Source organism: Squalius cephalus (genome assembly GCF_949319135.1).
Source record: "Squalius cephalus genome assembly, chromosome: 5".
NCBI lineage: Eukaryota > Metazoa > Chordata > Actinopteri > Cypriniformes > Leuciscidae > Squalius > Squalius cephalus.
In genome coordinates this window covers 46,719,150-46,737,958 of record NC_137126.1, presented here as the reverse complement: position 1 = coordinate 46,737,958, position 18,809 = coordinate 46,719,150, and the positions used below count along the sequence as shown (strand labels likewise).

Here is an 18,809-nt window from a genome sequence, read left to right as displayed (position 1 = left end):
CTACATTGTCTTTCTTCAAATGTTTCTCCTGGCTTTGCAATCCTATATTGGGGTCAGAAGAAGACGTTTAGAACACATTTGTGCTGCTCGTCTGGATTACTATAGACGGAGGTTACGTTCGAGAAGAAGTTCGACAATAACCCCGCCCCCAGCCCCCGACGTAAGCATGACGTGGTTAAAGAACTGTTCTAGTCCAGCAAAGAGTTGGTGCCGCTTTGGAACCAATTTTCCTGGCCGAGAACCGGTTCTTTGGCTGTCTAAACACAAAGAACTGGTTCGCGATTAGGCACCGGCTCCGAACCAGCACCAGCACTGCCTTGGTGGAAAAGGGGTAAGTGACTTTGACATGGACCAAATTATGGCACGGCGACTGGGTCAGAGAATCTCTGAAACGACAAGGCTTGTGGGTTGATCCCGGTCAGCAGTGGTGAAAATTCACCAACAGTGTCCGAGGAGGAACAAACCACAAACCGGTGATATTGATGCACGACGGCAACAAAGGCTATCCCATCTGGTCCGAACCGACTAAAGGTCTACAGTGGCACTTTGGCACCAGCCCTCTGCCCAGTAACACACTTCCACACAACACAACACATAATGCATCACACTCTGTTGCGTATGGGGCTGCATAGTGCCTATGATGACCCCTGTCCACCATTGAAAGCGCCTACAATGGACATGCGAGCGTCGGAAGTGGAACTTGGAGCAGTGGAAGAAGGTTGCCTGGTCCGATGAGTCCTGTTTTCTTTTACATCACATGGACGGCCGTGGATATGTGTGCCGTTTACCTGGGGAAGTGATGGTGCCAGGATCACTGTGGGACGATTACAAGCCGGTGGAGGGAGTGTGATGCTCTGGACAATGTTCTGCTGGGAAACCCATTCATGTGCACGTAAATTTGACACGTGCCACTGGCCTAAACATTGCAAACCAGGTACACCCCTTCATGACTTCATGTTTCCTGGTGGAAGTGGCCTCTTTTAGCAGGATATTGCATGGAATGGTTTGAGGAACATGATGAAGGGTTCAACATGGTGATGTTGCCCCGGCCTCCAAATTCCCCAGATCTCAATCTGATTGAGCATCTGTGAGATGTGCTGGACTAACAAGTTTGATCCACCTTGCAACCTACAGGACTTGTCTTGAAGGATCTACTTTTTTGGGTAATGTATCTTTGGGATAGTTATAGGAAAATTGACAACATATCAATTCCAACATTACAAATTATATTTTTATTTCCTATTTTGTTGAAGATCAATTTTAGACATTCAAGGAGAAGAGATACAGTTTAATCGACAGTTCTGCATTGAGGGATTATAGACATTTAGGACTCTATGGGGGGAAAAACATTATAAAAATAAATTTAAAACAAAACAAATCATCAATAATCAATCAAAAAGCAAACTGGCTTATACAAACTTGTCAGAAAAAAAATCACATTAACATTTGCTTACTTTTATTTGCACCATCCTGGCTATGTCAGACCTGAGTGGTAATGATTCAGTCGAGGAAATGACATCGCTGGTCTTGAAAACTGAGCTAATAAAGCTAACTCCATTAATCATTATAATAGTGGAGACTTATTCTCATAGTAGCATTCTTATAGATCTGTTTTAGATTTGTAATAGGAAGATTTTGTACAGTGAAGGTGTCACTTTCAAATATCACATGTCAAGTTCATGTAAAACTCCCCAATAATCATGCAGCCTTTTATAACATATAAAAAGGATTGACGAAACATTATTCTGTGGCATCCAATAACATTGAGGCGAAAGACAAAGTTTGTATCAGGGGTTGTATCGTGCTTTTGACTGTGTGGGTTTTTGGAGAAAAGAGAAAGAGGGACATTTGAAGTCTTATGATCTTTTCCGTCTGCCTTCCAAATTTCTGAAATTTACTGGCCGGATCTTCATCTCCGCAAATGGAATCGAATGCTCGTGGCCTTTCCAGTGGAACCAGTTGATACCCTGTGAATTAATAAATGTAATTACAAAACATTTTAAAGTTTAATATGTAGGGGTGTTAAGCACTAAGTGTGGGTGGGGTTATACTTTTAACTAATGGAATATTTAAAGTTATTCAGACCACTAGTCATTGGGATGCATATCTATCCCCCTCGAACCATAGACTCTGTAGCTAAGGGGGTTTTTGTTTGACGACTTCAGTTCGATGGGGAAGCGCAAGTTCGTCTGCAAGTAGCCTACCGCCGCATCAGAAATCTTTAACACTTTTTGTTCATTTAAATGAACTACAACACTTTCCAGCACGCAAATGTTTAAATCTTCCAGCAAGACTGACTCTTGCAACTCCTCATAAGTGGTAGTCTTACTGGCAAAAAAGCGTTTTCTTTTCTCTGGCGAACTCGACATAAGTTTGTTTGGCTTGCTTGTGAAACACGCTCAGAATTTTTGATGATACGCCTCTGGTGCCAATTCGTATGCTCTTAAACTGCTGTTCTCACAGTGTCATAGTCCAATGACTCCTCAACTGGCAAAGCCACACATAGGCCTGTCACGATAACAAATTTTGCTGGACGATAAATTGTCCAAGAAATTATCGCGATAAACGATAATATTGTCGTTCTGAGACCATTTTCATTTAATATAATTATAATGGCATAATAATGCAGGTACACCTTTTCAACGATCTATAAACTTTTATTTCTAAAGAATATTAAACATTGAAAACGGAAAACATTTTAAATATCCAAAAAAATGAACAAAACAACCAAAAACAATAAAAGCAATGGACTCTTAGTGTCTGTTAACAAAATAAATGTCTGTTAATAAATAAAATGGATGTAAACAAAATTGCACTTCAAAAAATATTAAACATTAGGCTTTAGAATTAGGCATAAATAGTGATACATTCCATAACAGGCAAAACTGCCGGTTAGGACCTTTGTAAACAAATAAAAAAAAGCCTCAACAAGCCATATCACACCATTCTGCACTGTCCTCCTGTTACTTTGTCAAGTGATTGTGTACTGTCGGGAAGACGGAGACGCACTTTATTGCGTGTATGCTACGCACTGAAAATACTTGGTTAGGATTAAGGGTGAGGAGTGCGTGCGTATTACACGCCATAAAGAGCGTATCATATGCACGCAAAAACTATTTTTGGCGTATAAATGGCACGAGAAATAACATTCGTGGTATAGATACGCATTTTCATGTGATCGGGCTCGCTGTCGCAACTCACAACTAGCGTCTTCTCTCTCTCCCGGCAGTAGCCGCAAACAGTCCCGCCAGCGCTTTCCCATACGTGACTGACGCGCCGCGCGCCGCCTCCCCACACAAAGACCATGCAACTGACAAGAGACGAAGAGAATTCACTCCTCCTATACGCTAAAGAACCGAGAGTGGTCATCCAGTCTCTTTGGTAGAGAGAGAGAGACGAGGAAAACAAACAAGCATGCAAATGGAATTATCGCGGCCGGAAAAATTATCGAGCTAATTTTTTTTTATCGTGCGATTAATTGACTTATCGACTATCGCGACAGGCCTAGCCACACACACCTCCTGTGCTTTCCCAACCATGTTACACTGAAGTCCACATGTCCTTCGGCCAATTCAATTTAAAGGCGACACGCTCTAAAGCAATAAAATAAGAGTCTCCTTCTGCTTCACAAAAAGGCGGTACCAACTTGACGTACTTGCCTATATTGAAGTCAGATTTAGACTCATCGAGATCAGTAGAGGAAGGTGGTATAGGAACTGGTCGACCACGTAAGGTTTGCGCCTCGAGTTCAAGCACCCGTACAATCCCGGACGAGCCCCCAATTAATAGGTAACACCTCACAATAAGGTTCCATTTATTACAGTTAACTACATTAGTTAACATGAAAAAACAATGAAAAATATTTCCAAAGCATTTATTATTCTTAGTTGATTTCAAAATGTACTAATAAATTATTGAAATAATGGACCTGAGCAAACATGAACTAACAATGAACAGTTGTATTTTTATTAACTAATAAAAACAAAGATAATTAAATACTGTAACAAATCTATTGCACATTGTTGTAAGTCAATCATGACAACTCTTGGAATAGTTTTAGCATTGAATATGTCAATGTTAATGTATTTGGCCTTGGCAGACTAGATCTGCTATGCTGCTTCTGCAGAGCAAGTATGGACTCGCCACTACTAATACTCCTGACAGAACTAGACTTTTAATGCATTAAAGGAGTAGTTCACTTTCAAATGAAAATTAGCCCATGATTTACTCACCCTCAAGTCATTCTAGGTGTATATGACTTTCTTCTTTCAGACAATACAATCAGAGTTATATTAAAAAATGTCCTGGCTCTTAGAAGTTTTATAATGGCAGTGGATTGCAACCAACAGATTGAAGCTCAAAAACGTGCATCCATCCATTGTAAATGAACTCCACACGGCTCCAGGGGTTTAATAAAGGCCTTCAGAAGCAAAACGATGAGTTTGTGAAAGAAAAATATTCAAATTTTAATAACTAGCTTCTGGCCAAATGAACATACGGATTCCACTTAAGTGTAAAGTGCAACTTATGCAAGTAATGAGACGTACTGCTGATATTTACGCTACGCCATGATGCACTACGCTACTTCTGACGTCATAAATTTGTAAGTTGCTCATTAGGGGCAAGTAGACTGTGTATGGCCGTTTGACCGGAAGCTAGAATTTAACCTTGTAACGTGTTAAATATGGATATTTTTCTTACACAAACTCATCGTTTTGCTTCAGAAGGCCTTTATTAACCCCCCGGAGCAGTGTGGAGTTTGTTTATGATGGATGGATGCACGTTTTTGAGCTTCAATCTGTTGGTTGCAATCCACTGCCATTATAAAACTTGGAAGAGCCAGGACATTTTTTAATACAATACTCCGATTATATTCGTCTGAAAGAAGAAAGTCATATACACCTAGGATGGCTTGAGGGTGAGTAAATCATGGGCTAATTTTCATTTGAAAGTGAACTACTCCTTTAATTAACAGGATCTTGCTATAAAGTGTTACTGATATATTTTTTGCCATTTCACTGAGATAATTCGGATTCGGATCATGTATCTGTTACTTAACTTTTATTTAAAACAGCCAGTAAAAATAATTTTGATGTAAAATGTAATTGGCCAAAACCATTCTTTACTGTTGTCTATGAGTGGAGAATATTACTCGATGTGTTCCTTACTTTGCTGTGACTGTTGTCTCCATATTTCCCCATCAGATTCACTCGATGGCAGTTTTTATACCAAAACGCTCCCTTGTAGGAGAGGGCGCAGTTGGTGACGGCAATGTCATTGTCATTGTCATACGTGGAGAAGGGTCTGTTCTGGTGATACGACAAGGAATCGCCTTAAGAGAGACACAAAGACACAACATTACAAGCTTATTATTACAAAACCTTTGCAATCATTGGGTATGAAATATTAGAAATCACCTAAGAAAGTAGTAATATTAAGTATGCATGTATTCAAGGGTGAAATGATCTTTATTATGATCTTCATATTTGCATGATAATATGTTCAAGTAATATCTTGAATACACTTAAAGGGGCCCTTCACACAAAAATTCAGGACACATTGCAGGTTTAGAGACTTTTTTTTAAAAAGCTGCACTTATTTGAACTTTAATAGTGCCATATTTTTACTGAAGAATGTCACGTCATGCAGAAGATGCGAGAAGCAAGTCAAAGATGTCCAGCAAGTTACACTGAAGATCAATGGTAAACAGCACAGTGGGATGCAAAATTGTGTTGCTTTGGATAAAATGCATAAATATAAGTGTAAATGTTCAGTCTAATTCACCTGCTGTACCACTGTATGCACCAATCTGGATCTTGTAGCGAGAACTACGGTCTGAGATGTAAAATTTATCGTAAACAGCAAACACAGTCTCTGGTCCATCACGCAGGTCCACACGCATCTCATACTGACCAGCCGTTGTGATTTTGTGAAGATTCACCAGTCCTGAAAGACAACGATGCACAATCTTTGTCAGTGAATGTAGAGTAGATTTTAATGTTATAATGACATTGGCCTGTCAAACGGAGTCCCACCGAGCCAAAACTCATCGTTCGTGTCACCGAATCCTGCAGAGTAATTCCTCCAGTTCCTGTAGAAATCGACTCTGCCGCTCTGACGCCGAAGGAACACCTGTGGATAATGGAGATATTAAAGGTTTTTTTTTACAGCCAGTGATTATAGTTTATGAAGTTATAAATGGAGCCCTTATCCTTATCATGGATAAGGTATTTGTACATGTAAATAACATTCAGAAACTGTATTTGAAGTTAATAAGAATCAATAAATAAATACTGATACAAAAAACATAAGAAATTACATTTATTTATTAATAAATGTTCAACACAGAAAAGAAGAGGCGTGTTCCAGCGCAAACGTTCCCTGATGCTATTTTGCAGTTTCAGAAAACAATTCCACCACAAACCAGGAAAAACCCAGTCTAAAGTCAGTGGCGCGTTGCGCATGTTATTCATATGCTATTTTAAGGGCGCATGCTTGGCCATAAACAATGTAGCGTGTGCACAACGCGCATGCACTTTGCTTATCTCATCTACACAGAAGCAGCAGTTTTCATTTTTGCAAATCATACATTATTACAAGGAAAAATATTAACAAGAGGGAAATCATTGTTGTGTCCATGAAGATGTGAAAAAATAGGCATACATCTAGCTTACACATTTACCCAAATTATCATACGCCTGTTCAACCGAAGCTAATTTGTGTGGGTTTCTCCATCCCCATACAATGTCACTTCTCTGTGTTTACGGCCCTGACGAGAACGTCGGTCTCCTCGGCTGTGAACCGCGCCTGGCAAATCCGCCGTTATAATAGCAATCCGCTATGAAACAAGCGCGCCTGCTCTTAAAGGGAATGTGAGATGACGCTCTGATTGGTTTATTTCACGTTACGCCCAAACCACACCTATGAATAATGAAGCTACTTCAGACCAACACATTTTAGATTTGCGTCGGGCGCAAGAGTCATTTATCCCGCCGGGAAAATAGAAACAGCACCCAAGATCCGCCAACACAGTTACTTACGTTTCGCGCTTGATACTTGCGTTTCAGATCGTTAAAATAGGGCCCATGGTTTGTAAGTTGCATACTCAAAACTAGGCTAAGTTGTACCGTGAGCACAGCTCATCTCGACTCACCATCCAGCCGCCGCCGTCGGTGGTCATGTCACAGTACACCTGGACTGGTTGTTTCTCATCTCCGGTTATGTAGATCGTGTACGGACCGGAGGACGTCTCTCCGTTCAGCAGAGCTTCTGAGCAGTCCTTGGCTTTACTGTAGAGCACACCAGCTGCACACACAAAACAAGGTTTGATTCAAGACTCAGACACTAATAATGAGCATAGATCACAAAAACTGCAGAACGCTGTGCGTCAACACCTTAAAAACAGAACCATGCAAAATCATCTTTTATAAAGGTTTGTAGATGAAGGTTTGAATTTTCCCTCAGTCAAGACTGCTTGATATAAGCCACAAGGAAAACATGGATTTATTTTTAAAGAACTTTATGCATAAAAATGACACCTGACTTCAATCATTTTTGTGTTTGCTAAGGCAAGTCTCACTAATAAAATTGCTCATATTCTTGTTTTCACAGACTGTGGTGACACGTTCCCATAGTTATTAACATCGTAAATCTATAAAGCAAAGTTTTTTATATTTTCATTAAAAAAAATGTTAAGTAGATTATAATTTGTTATATTATCTTGGCATTAAATGACAGAAAACTAGTTAACGCTGCTGTGTGAGTGTTTCTGAGGGGCTGTTTACATGACACCGTTTTCAACTAAAAACTGAAAACTTTTTATGTGTTTTGGCCATTTTTGAAGACAGTACTCTTATCGTCTCTGTACAAACTACAAAAACTTGAATTCACGAGTTCACACTTACATACAATTTGAGGGGGTAAAGTTTAATGCGTATTTGGAGTGCTGTCTGGGGGGAGGGCTCCGAGCTCGGAGTTCGGCCCGATCCCAGAGTACTCCCCCTGTATGTAAGTGTTTAGGACTAGAAGTGTGGAGAAGGGGTGGTGGAGGGATGCTGCTAAACTGTCAATGGATTGAGGTGAGACTGCTGAGTGTATATATACCTCTTACCATTGATTGCTGAGTGCTCTCCACTTGTGTTAATTATCTGAACGTGCTCCTACCGAACTTTGTTAATAAAACATAATTTTGTGAAAATGGTCATGTAAACATACCCTAAGACAACGTCAGAGGGAGTGGCACCAAATTTGACATTTTCTCTCTTCTGACACTGTAATCAATCTCTCAATATTTTTTCCTCTTCTGGAAATTCATAGAAATGCTCTTGTGGATTTTTTCTTTTGCTGTATATATATAGTATTTGTTGTATTTTCCATTCTACGTTCTAGTTTACCCAACTAAGTTTTAAGTTTGGTTTGGCTTGATTTCACACGGCAACATTTCAAAGCGTACCAAAATGTGTTTATGCAATCAAGATGGATTGGCAAGTTAGCTTTTTAAGATGAAGAGGCACTCTTTGGTTTCCAAATGCGATAAATAATGTGCTCTGCTCACCCACAGAATCAGACACCAATTTTTATGCAACACATTTCCACAATATGAATTATGAGACAGCTTGATTTGTTGCGTCCAGAGTTCGTTTTCAATTCTGATCTGGACTGTGGCCCGATGTAACTGAACTAAGTGATAAAACATGCCAGGTTCATCGAGGCAGGTGTGAAAACGCCCTATAGTTTGAGCAATAGTAATATAGCTAATATCATTTGTGCTACATAAACCCCAGCGGTGTGTGTGTGGTAAAGTGACTGACCAGTGGTGAAGACAGTGCTGATCATGTTGCTCCTCTTGTCCTCAGCGACGGCCTGCAGTCTGACGGTGTATTCTGTGCTGCTTCTCAGCTCCGACAGATCGTGTGAGGTGACAGATGGGTCTAGTCTCAATTCCTGTGTTAACATACATCAGTTATGCTCTGAATATCAGTAAAAAACCCACATATTTTTAGCAAAACCTTTTAATATTGAATAACTATTGCTATTATGTATCATATATGATGTATTACTTCGCTTGTTTTTGTAATGCGCTATAGCGCTTTGAGTATAAGAAAGGCGCGCTCTAAAATGTATTAATTATTACTGATGTCTAATCATGTCCAAAAATATAATTCTATAATCTGCACAATAAACAACATTCTCCAGATGTTTCAAATTTTGCATGGCACCAGATAAATTACTAAAGCATGCAACATATTATTTATACTGGATTGACTAATAATTTAGATAATAAATCTGCATAAATTCTATATAGTATTTTAAATACAACTTTATACAATATTATAATCATAAATCAAATAGTTTTACCGTTTACTGCATTTGTGAATAAATGAATCAGAAGTCTCACACATTCACAGAATGTAGCTTGTAAAATAAGGTGATATGGCCTTTGAAAGTTTCTAGTATGTGAGAAATGCCTGACCCTGACATCCCCGTCAGATGTTTGAAAGGTCAGTATGTAGCCGCTGATGGCTGCTCGGGGGGGCTTCCAGGAGAGCACAGCGCTTTCTGTCTGAATATTACTGGCAACCAGATCACGCGAAGCATCCATATCTACATAACACACAACCAGATCACATTCATGCTTACTCGGACAGTAAGATGACAGAGGAATAAAATGACAGAAAAATTCCAAAACTTCTATCACTGATGCATTATGGGAGACAAAGCAGTTGTTGTTTTGACAAAGCAGAATAAAAAGCGCTGAAGTGAGTTATTTTGTTGGAAGCGAGCAATTTTTCATAATATTATCCAGGTAGGTACATTAGGTACTTTTTGTATTGATTACCAAATGCTAGGCAAAACATACAATAAGTAAAAAACGAAACAACTTTTTTATTTTTTTAATTATTAGAATTATTTTATTTTGTAAAAAATCTTTGTCATACATGAAATGGTTTTAATTTTAAAAGCTATTTTATAGCTGCTTTTAATATTTATTATTATTATTTTGTAAATTATTTTTTGTGATACATTAAATGTTTTTTATTTGTCAATCAGAACACATATGAGAAATGTATAGGACATTTCTTAAAAAAAAAAAAAAAAAAAAAGTTGTGTTAAAGCTGCTTTTTAATAGTACTACTATTATTATTAAAATAATTATTATTATGTAAATAATTATTTTTGTGATACATTAAATGGTTTACTTTTTCGATCAAGACATAAAACTATGTTTATATTTTAATCTTAAATATTTAATATTAATAATGATGTGTTTTGCATATATATATATATGCAACACACTGCACATGTATAACAGAATTTCACTATGATTTTATATGTAAATCCTCGTTGTTTTATGGGAATTTCCCATTTAAACTTTTCAGTAAAGCTGTGAAGCTGTATCTCGTGTGGCCTACAGGGGGCGCTACAGCACTAGTAATGGTTGACTGTGACTGCATCTCACCTGTTGTGAAGTCTGTGGTCGCTGGAGCACTTTTCTCTTGGTTTCTTATGGCATAAACATTGACTGTGTATTCAGTTGCTGGAGCCAGTGAAGTCATCTCAAACTCCACCGTGTTGCCAGAAACCTGCTCTGATATCGGGGGAACTTCAGAGAAAAATACAAGCAGAAGTTAACCTATCACACTTAAAGCGATAGAGTCTAAAACATATTAGAAAAATTGATAATGCAGTAAACTGAATAACAGGTGTGTTTATATAGGTGTGGGTATATTTTGCGGTATCAGTGACGGCAGTTTCCTGCAGATATCTACAACTACTTTTGCTCTACTCAGGGCGAGTATCAGTAGAGACCATGCATGCAAGTCAAACATGAATAAAGAAAACTTAAAATAGAGCAAGAGAACGCAGGAGGTTCCCACCAGTGTCTGCGCTGTATGTGATGACATATCCATCCACAGTCGCAACTGCAGGCTGCCAGAGCAACAGCGCACTCGTGTCAGTCACATTGACAGCAGTCAGGCGGCGTGGCGTATCCAGGGCTGGAGGTCACAAAACAATTAATGTTTAAAAAATAAAAGTAAAGAATGAAGATAAAATCTATATTTTGCTATGATATTATTTGTTATGTATTAAATAAATATTATATATAATATTTAAATATAACCTATATAAAATCAATATATTTTATTTTGTTACTTGACTTATTTTGTTATAATATGTAAAATAAAAAAATAAATATCATATATAAAACAATTAAAATGAAAACTATTTTGTTAAGGTATAATTTGTTATATACAAAAATAAATGTAATATATATTATATAATAAAGTAATATTTATATAATTGATATTTTAATTGTATAAATTGTCATGTCTTTACATTTGAATGTACGTGAATATACATATATATATATATATATATATATATATATATATATATATATATATATATATATATATACTGTACACACATACATACACACACACACACACACACACACACACATAGATATATATATATACATGTATGCATGTATGTTTGTATGTATGTATATACATATATTTACAAACTTTTGTAAGATGTGATTACACAATCGCAACTGACATAAAAGTTTTAAAAAATCACAATCACAGCACCTATTATTATATTATATTATATTATATTACATTATATTATATTACATTATATTATTATATTATATTATATTATATTATATTATATTATATTATATTATATTATATTATATTTAGGTTTAAGGTTTTGTTCAGATCACTAACACTCTGTTTGAGCAATACGGCTGCTTATCTTAGAAAACACCACTAACCAGATAAGTGCCTTAACCGACCTGTTGTAAAAGTGTCGGACGCTGGTTCGCTCTCCTCCAGACCTTTCACTGCAATAACTGACACCTGATACATCTCTCCAGGAACCAGGTTTATTAGCGAAACCTGAGATTGTGACCCGTCCACCATCACGATCATGGGAGTCCCTGTTAATACACAGAAGAGAAGCAACAACGAATGAATTTACAGTATAGTACCTGAATATATTAAATAACGTGGTTTATAGTAGTATTCACTACATTGCATTTATCTATAGTAATGTGTTCAAGCATTCTTTCAGGTTTGAAGAGGACCAGCACTCGCCTCCTTGGACTGGGAAGTAAGTGATTCTGAAGGAGTCCGGTTGGGCACGCGGTACAGTCCAGTAAACCACAGCTGATGTGTCCGTGACGTCAGAGAAACGAAGGTCTCGTAGAACTCCAAGGCCTGCCAGACAGCAAAGCAGATTTATATTTAGCAATGTCAAGAAGAAAACGCTGAAAATTGGGAAAATGTTCCACCCAGGGTCCTTATGGCCATTTAGATATGAAGTTAATTAATACAACAGCCACTGGAAAATGGACAAAGAAAGACCAGCATCAAACACTGAACTGCAGGAGAAGCGGGCCTTTCCCTGGCGCAATGAAAAAGGCCTAAAAGAAAGATTCGTTAGTCTTAATAGTGCAAGTTTCCATTCCAAGAAACATCCACAAAAGCTCCCATTTGTGCCATGATCAATCATGCCGAAAATCATTAAACTGCATTCCACAAATTTACCTGAGACAATGACAAAAAGAAGGAATGTTATTTAGATCGGACCATTTACATAAACCAACACAGAATCATTAGTTCTCAGGGCATGCGGACAAATTAACATCGCTTTCCCAACAGCGATGTGCAGAAAAATGAAACTTGATGGTTTAGTAGTGACATGAACATCAGGAGACTTTCCTCTGGATGCATGAACACACACATGAACGTTCCTTCGTGAGAGAAACGAAAGCATGCAAGGTTAAAGCCAACATGAACTGAAGTTGAACATTTGTCAAAATGTCTTTTTTTCTAAAGCACCCACTTTTCAAGCCCCAATCAATGTATTTTTCTAGTTGAATAGTGTATTTAATTTGATGCTTTTGTGCATCTTTTGTGAGTCGCTTTGGATAAAAGCATCTGCTAAATGCATAAATGCAATGCTTGCGAACAGAATCTTTCACACTCTCAAATGTTGAATACTAACGTTAACATTAACACATTTTTGTTAGTTCATGTTAACTAACATTAATTAATGTTAACAAACGGAACCTTATTGTAAAGTGCTATCAGTCTTTCTTAATGGAAAAACGTTGATTCTTGTGAAGAAAAGACATTGATTGACAACAGCAAAATGTGTGGACAAACTAAATCTTTTTAAATGACAGAAAGAAACAAAATAGCTGTTTCAACCTCAGTATTTGCTGTTGACTTTAACCCCGGATTGAAACATATCATGATAGATGTATTTCAAATCATGGTGCACCACAGATTAACACATCAGTCAGAACCTGTTTAGGATGAAGAGTGTTATTTAGTTGTTAAAGACACTTCCACCACATTGCAGCCAAGAAAGCCCTCTCAAATCCAGAAATGATGTGAAAGGCAATCCTATGACACTGAACACAATACCTGTTCTGGCAACAGCAGTAACGGGTTGGGAGCGATGTTCCAACGTGACACCGTAAAGCTCAATTTCATACTCAGTTCCCCCCAAAAGCTGTGTTAACACTTTGGTTCTTTCATCGCCCGGCACAATCAACTCTCGAGGGTGGGAGAGCTTTCTCGAATCTCTAACTTTGAGCACAAATCGATCAAAAACGTCGTCTTCTGCCGTCCAGGCCAGCCGGAAACTCTCAGGGGTGACGTCCGACACGAAAAGGTGCTCAATCTCTGGTTCTGCCTCTGATTGACAAGAGGAAATGGGTCTTTTTCTTGTTGTAACGAGGAAAAGAGTTTGAGTTCATTTCCAACTACCTTGCCGGTCTCCAACCATTTGACATGCATCGAGTATTACGACTACTTCTCATGTTAGTTGGACACCATGGACACATAACAACAATGTATACGTGTCCCTTCATGACTTTTTACACCATATAGGCATTGCAAACCATGCACGCCACTTACACACGACATCTTTCTACTGTGCAGTGATTTCATGCAAGACTGTTTCCTTCTGAGCGGCATCATACAAGATCTCAGGCCTCATGCTGGTGAAAAACCTTGATGAAACCTGATGATATGGGACTTGAATATTGATGGATATAGTTTTTGCCAGCCATTTAAGTAGAAAAAAAAAAAAAACAGTTTAAATATGGCATCAGACATGTGGGACAAGTGAAGCATGTATTGTTCACTTGAAACAAAGAAAAAGACTTATCGATGGAGGAGACCTGGCAAATAAACAAGGGATAGTATTGAGGGAGTAGTTGAGTTTCCCAACCAAAGCTTAGATCAAACAGCATGACATCTTCTCGAATATAGACTGTGACATCAAAGAGGACGTGTAAACACAGGACATGTTCATTATTTTTAATTGTCATCTGCATAAGCATTATAAGTCTTGAACTTTTGTTTTCTTGTATTTTCTTTTGAGCCTTTCTCCATCAGTCTGTACAATAGAAGCCGCATCTGAAGCGGCACCATGGAAAAATGTATTTACACAGCAATCACAATTTGGGGAAACAATCTAAGGTTAAAAACAATTGTATTAAAGTACTTTTACAGTTAAAAGTGATATTTATCTTACTAATTGGTGGCACTGTTTACCATGTGGCTTTGCTTCATCAAAGAACTGCTTCACCCCAAAACAAAAGGTTACACCCACTTCAGCCTCTCATTTCAATGAACAGACATGTCAGGTGATATTATATATTATAATATAAAAAATAAAATATATAAAAAATTATTAAAAAAATAAAAAGGCGTGTATGGGGTCCAAAAAGGTAGTTTGTTGCCTGAGGGCCACTCCATGCCATAGAGGATTAAAATAACTAAATAATCTTGAAACCAAATACATTTACTTGAAAAGCAACAGTGCATAACATATTAAAACTGGTGTATTTTGTCTTGATATATGGGATATTTTGTTCGGGTGATGTCTGTTTATTTGTTAGTCTAGCCACGGTGTTAAATAAAAACCTTGGATTATTTTGGTTATTTTCTATTAGTTTGCGGAGGTGCTCAGCCCTGGCCGCTTTTAGGGCCTTTTTATAACGTGACATACTGTCTTTCCACGCGATTCTAAAGACCTCTAAATTAGTCTGTTTCCATTTACGCTCTAAATTACGGGTTTCTCTCTTTAGAACACGCGTAGTATTTGTAGTATTCAATCTTGAACATGTCCTGTGCATACAACCCCTGCAAAAAATGCAATAGTGGTAAAATATGATCTGCTAGATATTAAAAACAATTAAAAAGTAAAAACTACTAAGCTTGGGCAGTGAAAGCTCTGAGGTGAAGGAGTGACGTGCAGTTGAAAAGCAGAAAGCGGTACCTGTAACAGCCACTGTGGTGATTGGACGAGACTGTAACCCATTCCCTGACACCCCGGTCACACTGACCTCATAGCCAATGCCAGTAATCAGGCCCAAAACATCCAGTAAGGTCTGGTTTCCCGGCACTACGAACTCTTGTGGCTCCAGCAGCAGGCCAGAGTCCGACACCTTTACCTGAAAATGGCTGAAGCCCTCAGAAGAATCTGCTTCCCAGGACACCCGAAATCCGTATGGGGTAATATCCGAAACGGTGAGGTTTCCCACTTTAGGTAATGACGCTGGGATACGTGGTACAGGATTCATTTGGGTCCCGTAGTTGCAGTGTTATAGGAGGGGACAATACAGGGTGAGGATGTATAATTGATTCTGCAGTGATTGCAAGGTCAAAATAGCTTGTTATTTGTCAAATGTTACTCGTTAATTTGTCAATGTTAAGACATTATTGTATGAGCTTTCTTTCTCCATGTAAAATAACCGGGTATATTCAGTGGGTGCAATACAAATGCATGCATATGCAATGACAAAAACGGGAATTATATCATCTGTGTTAATAGAACTAAACAACATGTGGTCAGACAGATGCAAAAATGAGTTTCCACACTGCTAATCTACTTTTCCTAATGCGCAATCATGTAATGTTTCAAGCACAGCAGATTATGTTGCAAACAGAAACATCAGAAGGAGGATTAGTGAAGGTCTATCTTTTTTTTTTTTTTTTTTTTTTTTCAAGCACAAAAAACTGCTTCAAGTTCCAATGTTTTTTTCTTTCATTTTTGATATAGTCCAAAAATTCACACTTGGGGCCAGATTTAACAGCTTGCACCAGCGCAAACCCTTGGCTTTCAAAAGCTACTGTCAGGATTTACTAAAGACACGCAGTGAAAAATGTGCGCTGAAAAGCCGTGGACAGGGTTATTTTTGCGGCTGATCTTATTGCATATGCATTTGTAGGAGTTTCCCTTTCAGATGCAAAATTTATGGGAGGAGAGAATTTAAATTAATCATGCAAGGTGATTTACAAAGGTTTGCGCTCGTCAATTTACTGGTATTTGTATCAGCGTTAATTTGCGCTGCTCTTGGTAGATTGCGTTGATCATTATAGAAATGATCTGGCAGCGTCTGTGTTCTTTCATTCGTGTGTCACAAGCAGAACTTTCCACTCACATCTGCGCTTTTATGGGATTGCGCCCTTACGCTAATTTGCCCTGTTTAGTAAATCTGGCCCTTAGTGTAAAAAGGCCTTCGGAGTCATTCAAAAAAACATGTTAAATATTACAAGCATGCAATTGTACCAAAACAAACAAAAATGTCAGTTTCAGAAATTTGCTTGCAACCAGGTCTAACCCGGATGCAAATTTGTTAGTTCTGTCTGTTAAGTCCTGATTCGTTGTGATAGAAGCATGAAAAACTTGCACAGTACCTGTACTGGTATTGAAGGAAACTGATGGAGTTTGACGGCCACGAGACAGACCATAAAACACTATGTCATAGACCGTAGAGTCTATAAGACCCATCACGGTAACGTTCCTCTCAGATCCTGATAGCCTGAGCTCTACAACATCATACAGCTGCTCACGGTCAGTGATACGAACAGCAAAGCCATCAAAGTGGCCTGACAATGTGCTCCAGGACAGCGCCAAGCTATTCGGGAGGGTTTCAGACACCACAATGGTGCCCAATTTAGGCTTAGGCTCTGAATGAGAGAAAGTATTGGGTACTGTTACGAAACTTAACAGTAGCTGAAACAAACGAACACTGGATGTTTACAGTAGGAATATTCTGGGTTATTTGCCTTAATGTCTATAAGCATCTGTGGTCTGCAGTCAATTGCGGTCAATAATAATTATGACTTAGTCCTCAGTTTGAAACATGCCAAAGAAAATGCATAAGCATTCAGTGGGACCAACTCATTTTTCCACTTTGAGGACAAACTATTTAGGTTTGCCAGAAAAATGGCATCAAATCACTGATAGCAACTCAAGTGTTTCATTTTAAATGCTACGTAGTAAGTAAACTCTGCATTTTGGCCAGAATTAGATGCAAAATGGGCTTGTTTTTATCCCACAATTCAAAATGACAAATTGGACATAACTTGTGCATACACAAGGTTGGGAAGCAAATCTTTCCAGTCCTATTTACACAAGTCCTGCTAATCAACAACATGCTATAGACATTACCTTGCAAACAACCAGGAATACTACTTTAAGTCATGCTCATGTACTTTGTGCCATACTATGAACTATGTAATTGTGATTTTTTTTTTTTCCTGCACAATTCTGACATTATTTCTCACAATTCTGAATTTATAATTCTGAGCAATTTTGAGGATGTTTCTCAGAATTCGCAATTCTGACTATTATATAAAAAATAAGTATACTTCAAGTTAATTTTATTTTTAAATATACTTTATGTAGTAAGTATACGAATATCAATGTACTAGAATTATACTTGTAAGTATACTGTTTCAATATTACTTGGGACTAAATTGGCCCACTTTTTAGTGTATAAAAGTATACTTTTAAGTATACTTTAAGTGTAGAAGTAGTAGACTGAGTACACAACTAGTTTACAACTAAGTTTTTCATTTGTACTGCAACTATAAAGTGAACATATATTGGTATACTAATAGTTTACTTGTCAAGTACACTTACTCTCAGTAAACTACTAGTTTAGTAGTTTTATAATGCAAATTGTTTTCTTTAAGTGAACATAATACCATACTTATAGTTTACTATTTATATATTATTTTTGCACTTTAAGTATACTACTATGTTCCTATTTAGGTAAAATATATACTTGAAATATACCTTTAACTGTAGGTTACTTTAACTCTTTTTATTTTTAAAACATTTTATTCTAGCTTCATGCATCCTTTTTTACCAACACTTGAATGTGGGTAATTTTTATAAAAAAGCAACATTTTAAACAAAACAACACTTTTGTCAAAGACTATGTCCAGATCGGATTCAGAACGATGATCAAAACACAGATGGAGTTGACTGAGTCCATCAACACCCCCAAAGCTTCACAGTCGTTAACCCTTCCTGGGTCGACATGTCATTCGGTAACTAGGCAGTTTTGATTTATATGTGGTTTAATGTTTGACTGTCGCATTATTTTACATTTGCGTAAGCAATATCGCTTGTCTCTGCTCTTCAGAAGATGTGGAATAGCGCCCCCTACCGTATAACAGTGAAAACATACATGGATAGCCAGAAAATTCAGTCAACAGCGGGGAAAGAGTAAAGTAGATTTGAAGTAAATTCCTATGTACATTACTAGTGGTCTAACCTTTAAGACAGATTAATATGTGGGAATCTAAAAACGTAAAAGTCCAAATTGCGAGATATAAACTCGTAATTGCGAGAAATAGTCAGAATTGTGAGATAAAAATGTGCAATTACCTTTTTATTGTTTTATTCCACGGCAGAAAATGGGCTTCCATAGCAAACGTACTCGGTTACTAACGTAACCTCGGTTCTCTCTAGAAGAGGGAACGAGT

At 37.6% G+C, this 18,809-nt stretch overlaps 1 protein-coding gene across 6 annotated transcripts in view; it reads right to left on the bottom strand.

Moving 5' to 3' along the window:
• Positions 1-1,206: 1,206 nt before the first annotated feature.
• Positions 1,207-18,809, bottom strand: part of tnca (tenascin Ca) — a 68,513-nt gene continuing 50,910 nt past the window's right edge. For 4 of the 6 annotated variants that reach the window (XM_079870911.1, XM_079870912.1, XM_079870913.1 and 1 more), the window contains 14 exons: positions 16,728-17,000; positions 15,307-15,585; positions 13,443-13,715; positions 12,105-12,227; positions 11,804-11,947; positions 10,878-10,997; positions 10,460-10,603; positions 9,473-9,603; positions 8,811-8,943; positions 7,154-7,305; positions 6,036-6,132; positions 5,785-5,946; positions 5,169-5,332; positions 1,207-1,967 (listed from right to left, as the gene is read on the bottom strand). In XM_079870911.1, coding sequence (XP_079727037.1) covers positions 1,857-1,967; positions 5,169-5,332; positions 5,785-5,946; positions 6,036-6,132; positions 7,154-7,305; positions 8,811-8,943; positions 9,473-9,603; positions 10,460-10,603; positions 10,878-10,997; positions 11,804-11,947; positions 12,105-12,227; positions 13,443-13,715; positions 15,307-15,585; positions 16,728-17,000 — 2,306 coding nt within the window. In that variant the 3' untranslated portion in view covers positions 1,207-1,856. The remainder of the gene's footprint in view (positions 1,968-5,168; positions 5,333-5,784; positions 5,947-6,035; positions 6,133-7,153; positions 7,306-8,810; positions 8,944-9,472; positions 9,604-10,459; positions 10,604-10,877; positions 10,998-11,803; positions 11,948-12,104; positions 12,228-13,442; positions 13,716-15,306; positions 15,586-16,727; positions 17,001-18,809) is intronic. The other 2 variants (XM_079870915.1, XM_079870916.1) reach the window with 1 other exon arrangement.